The 4397-nt window shown below is 53.4% G+C and overlaps 1 protein-coding gene across 1 annotated transcript in view; it reads left to right on the top strand.

The window, feature by feature from the left end:
- Positions 1-3678: 3678 nt before the first annotated feature.
- The window catches only part of CCDC113 (coiled-coil domain containing 113), a 9008-nt gene continuing 8289 nt past the window's right edge, over positions 3679-4397 (top strand). Inside the window, exon 1 of the mRNA XM_010585170.1 lies at positions 3679-3691. Within this exon, the coding sequence (XP_010583472.1) occupies positions 3679-3691 (13 nt within the window). The remainder of the gene's footprint in view (positions 3692-4397) is intronic.

Here is a 4397-nt window from a genome sequence, read left to right as displayed (position 1 = left end):
CCCCATCATGGCTTCGTCGCACCCTGTCACACCCCCGTCACACCCTCCTCACCCCCCACGCCCCATCGCGGACCCTGGGGGTCCCCAGAGGGACCTCTGCCGCCCTGTCACCCCACCTCAGTCTGGTCACAGCTCTGGTCAGCCCCCTGTTACACCGTCACCCCCATCATCACCTGCCAGAGCCCCTGTCAGCCCATCACCTCCTGTCACCCCCAAGGTGGGACCCTGGGTGGAGGAAAGGCCCCATGTTCCTCTGGAGAGACTTCACAGAACCACAGGCTGGTTGAGGGGAGGCACCTCCGGAGGTCGTCCAGTCCGGCCCCCTGCTCCAGCCAGGCCACCCAGGGCCGGTTGCCCAGGACGTGTCCAGACGGCTTCTGAATACCTCCACGGATGGAGACTCCACCGCCTCCCTGGGCAACCTGTGCCAGTGCTCGGGCACCCTCACAGTGAAAAAGCGTTTCCTGATGTTCAGAGGGAACCTCCTCGGTTCCAGTTTGTGCCCATTGCCTCTGGTCCTGGCACTGGGCACCACTGAGAAGAGCCTGGCTCCCTCTTCTTTGCACCCTCCCTCCAGTCCCTCATTCGTCTTGGTGGCCCTTCGCTGGGGTCTCCCCAGTATGTCCCTGTCTCTCTTGTACTGAGGAGCCCAGCACTGGACACAACACTCCAGGGATGGCCCCACCATTGCTGAGCAAAGGGGAAGCATCCCTTCCCTCCACCTCCTAGCGATATGTTGCCTAACACAGCTCAGGACACCATTAGTCTTCTTTGCAGCTTATGTTCAGCCTGATGTCCACCAAAACCCTCAGGACTTTTTCAGCCAGGTTGCTTCCCAGCTGGGTGGCCCCCAGTGTATATTGGCGCCTGGGGCCGTTCCTCCCCAGGGGCAGGACTTTGCATGTCTCCTTGTTCAGGAGAACTTCAGGAGGTTCCTGTCAGCCCATTTCTCCAGCCTGTCCAGGTCCTTCTGGGTGACAGCACGACCCTCTGCAGTATCAGCCACTTCCCAGTTTGGTGTCATCTGCAAACCTGCTGATGGTATGCCCTGCCCCATCACCCAGATTGTTAATGAAGATGATTGGACTGGGGATGCTTTACCTAACGCAGAGCCCAGGAGACCATTCACCTTCTTTGCATCAAGGGCACATTGCTGGCTCATGTTCAGCTTGGTGTACACTAGGACCCCAGGTCCTTTTCAGAAAAGCTGCTTCCCAACAGGACTGGACCCAATATTGAACCCTGGGGTACGCCGCTAGTGACTGGCCTCCAACTAGACTTCGTGCCACTAATCACCACCACCCTCTGGGCCAGTTTTCAACCCACCTCACACCCTCACCTCCCAGTGCCCAGTGAGTCCCAGGGGAGCTGCCAACTCCAGTCCTTCCCCAAGCCCACACTGGCTGGGTGCAGCCAGGACTCAGCACCAGCCACCAGCCTGCGAGGTGACAGAGCAGAGCTCGGGACACAGGTTGCTTGGTCTTACTCTGGCACTGCTCCTGGCTGGCCTCCAAACATCAACTTAGGTTCGGCTGGAAATTAGACTTGGCTCCAGGCTGTTTCATGGTGGCTGCTGAGGAGCCTTTCCAGCCATCAGGTCACAGGGCCACCACTGTCCTTCCTTTTCTGTAGGCATCCACTTTCAACTCAAAACCAAGGTGAGGTTGGAGCCTTCAAACTGCATGTAGATACTTCTTGGTATTGCTATTAATGGGAAAAGCAGCACTTGGTAAACAGAGGAGATAAGCCTTTGGCTGCTCTTCCTAATGGAAGTACATAGAGAGATGATTTTCTTTTCCTTTGGGTGCTAAGAAAGGAAAAGGACCCATAAGGACCTCAATTTAGAGGGCTAAAGCTGATGTGAGTGCTGGGCTTTGAGGTTTTGAGGAAACCTAAGGAAAGTATCCCTGGAAAGATAAGCATGTGGAGTCAACTGTGTGCTGCAAAACCCAGTGAGCTTTCTAGGTGTCTGAGACTGAATGATGAGAAAACCCAACAAGACTTTATCATGTCATACTTTGGGTCCTGACTGAACGCAGTCCAGGCAAGACTTTGACAGGCTCTTTGGAAAACAAGGAGGATGTGCTCAAAATGGTCGCTCTCCCAGGGCACTCATCACTGGAGAGAGAAGGCAAGCTTGACACCCACTCCTGCTAAACCTGTCTTAGCAAAAAGTGAGAGGAAAATCAGCTGTCCTTGGGGATGTCTGCCACATCCAGAGTCCAGCTTACTGGCCTCCTTCTACCAGGCCTGCAGAGCAAAGATGAACTACACCTCCTAGGACCCAGAGGAGATGCAGAAATGCACAAGCAAAGCAGTCAGCCTTTGCATGAACTAGAATTTGTGACAGCACATGCAAAGGCATTGAGTCACAGGTTTAAAGTGGCGCCATGATACTGGCATGTGCATATGGCTTTTTCATAGAGCAAGATGGCTAGAGCTGCACCACTACACAGCTGAGACGTTCGTCTCTCCCAGTAAATTCTGCATGGGACCAGGGTAAAATCCTGTGTTAAAAGGGAGATTTGCATTCCACAGGGTGCTGCTATTTGGGCACAGGCGCTCAAACATCAGGTTGGCTAAAATTTTTCTGAAGGATCATTTTCCCAGTGGAGTACACTGGGTTGTCAGCAGTTTCATCACTGGTGACATCTTCCTTGGTGCTTTCTGGCAGGACACAGGCAGACTACCAAACTGGCTTGCCAGGCTGATTTCTGGCAGGAAAGCCAGCCGGTGTGCTGTCAGCTCCTCCAGCTGATGCCTTGGCTGCCCGACTGCAGGAACCGGGGCTGCTTGCTGGTTTCTGATGCTGCCTGGTGCTTTCCACAGCAAAAAGCCCTGTTTGAAGTTAATGGGAAGTTTGCCAAGCTTTACCTGCTTTCTCTGAAATGTTAATGAGCTGTTGTTGTTGTTGTTGTTGTTGTTGTTGTTATTATTATTATTACTATTTTCAAATCTGGCCAGAAAGGTCCAGCTGTTTCCCAAAGCAAAGTCAGGGAAAATACGGTTTTGGCCATTAAAAACACGTGGAGATCCTGTCCTGAAGGTACATCAGAGCTCTGGAGCCTGGTGTTTGTCAAGGGACAAATCTTTTGGCAGAGATGTGCTGAGTGTCCTGCTGACCTCTGAAAAGCTTTGTGCAGCTGGACAGAGCTATAAACTTCTTAAAATCTGCACCCCATGTTCCTGCAGCTGCAAAACCTCTGGCACAACATCACTGTTCCCTCCAGAGATGCCGTGCCTGCCCATCATCCCATCATGGCTCCACCGGGTCACTCAGCTGCCTCTCCCCATCATACTGAATGATGAAATACTTGCTGTCTCAGGTTGGAGCATCACAAAACTCGGGCTGGTGCAGAGACCGACAGTCTGGTGTTATAATTACCTCTGCGATCTTAATTAGCCAGCTCACACAAGTACTGCTTTTAACACAGGTTTTAATTCATGACCCCTTGTTAAGGTTTTTCATGGGATCCCCGTCCCACCCTGCAAGCAAAGAGGACCTCCAGGCTGTGTCACGTACATCCTGTCCCCTCATCCTCATCTCAAAACTCTTGCTTTCTGGCATCGAGTTCTTGTATGTGATGAAAATCCTGCAATGAGGGGTGTTCATCCCTGCACCTGATGAGGCCGGGAAGCATGGTTCCTCCCATGGATTGGATGCAGTTATGACTCAAGATGCATTTTGAAGGTGAGTTTTGACATGTTCTGGCCAGAAATAGGACTGGCATTGCCAGGGCATTGATTTTTCTCCTGTTTATGTAATTAGGTTGGCTTGCATCCTTCATCCTGGAAAAGCCGTGGAGATGCATCACCAGCCACATCAACTTTTGGGGGACAGGTGCACATTGAAACAGACCTGCCACCTGCTGCTGTTGGTCTTGAGTGTCCAGCACAGGGAAGTCAGAGCACATCGCTGTGCCATGTTCTGGATCCAGCAACAGAGCCACTTAGAAACGATGCTCGATGCTCTCACAAAGCTCCTAAAATTAGGCATGCCTGTGGGGGCAGCTGCCTTCAGGACTGGTGCTACCGTTCCCCCCATTTTACAGCCAGACCGTGATAAAGCAGAGTCTGTAAGACAAAGATTGCAGTGTCACAGGCAGAGAAACCCCCGCCGTGGTGCCGATGCACCCCAAATGTGAGCTGGGGGCCAGTGTTTGCCTGCACCCCTCCGGGCGGGCTGGATCCTGTCTGGCATGTCTGGCGAGGAGGAGCCAGAGGCAGTGCCTCACCAGGAGCTTCTGGGAGCGGGCACCGCAGGGGTGGGAGCGACGTGCACCCCATGAAACCCCCGAGATGGTTGCCCCTCTGGCATCGCACCACCCCCTCATCCCTGTGCCCATGTCCCCTATGCCGCCTGTCCCCATGGCCCCCTGTGTCCCATGTCCCCCTGG

Source organism: Haliaeetus leucocephalus, unplaced genomic scaffold (genome assembly GCF_000737465.1).
Source record: "Haliaeetus leucocephalus isolate CR32 unplaced genomic scaffold, Haliaeetus_leucocephalus-4.0 Scaffold92, whole genome shotgun sequence".
Classification (NCBI taxonomy): domain Eukaryota; kingdom Metazoa; phylum Chordata; class Aves; order Accipitriformes; family Accipitridae; genus Haliaeetus; species Haliaeetus leucocephalus.
Note: the sequence above shows the minus strand (reverse complement) of the source record. Positions and strands in the feature narration are given on the sequence as shown.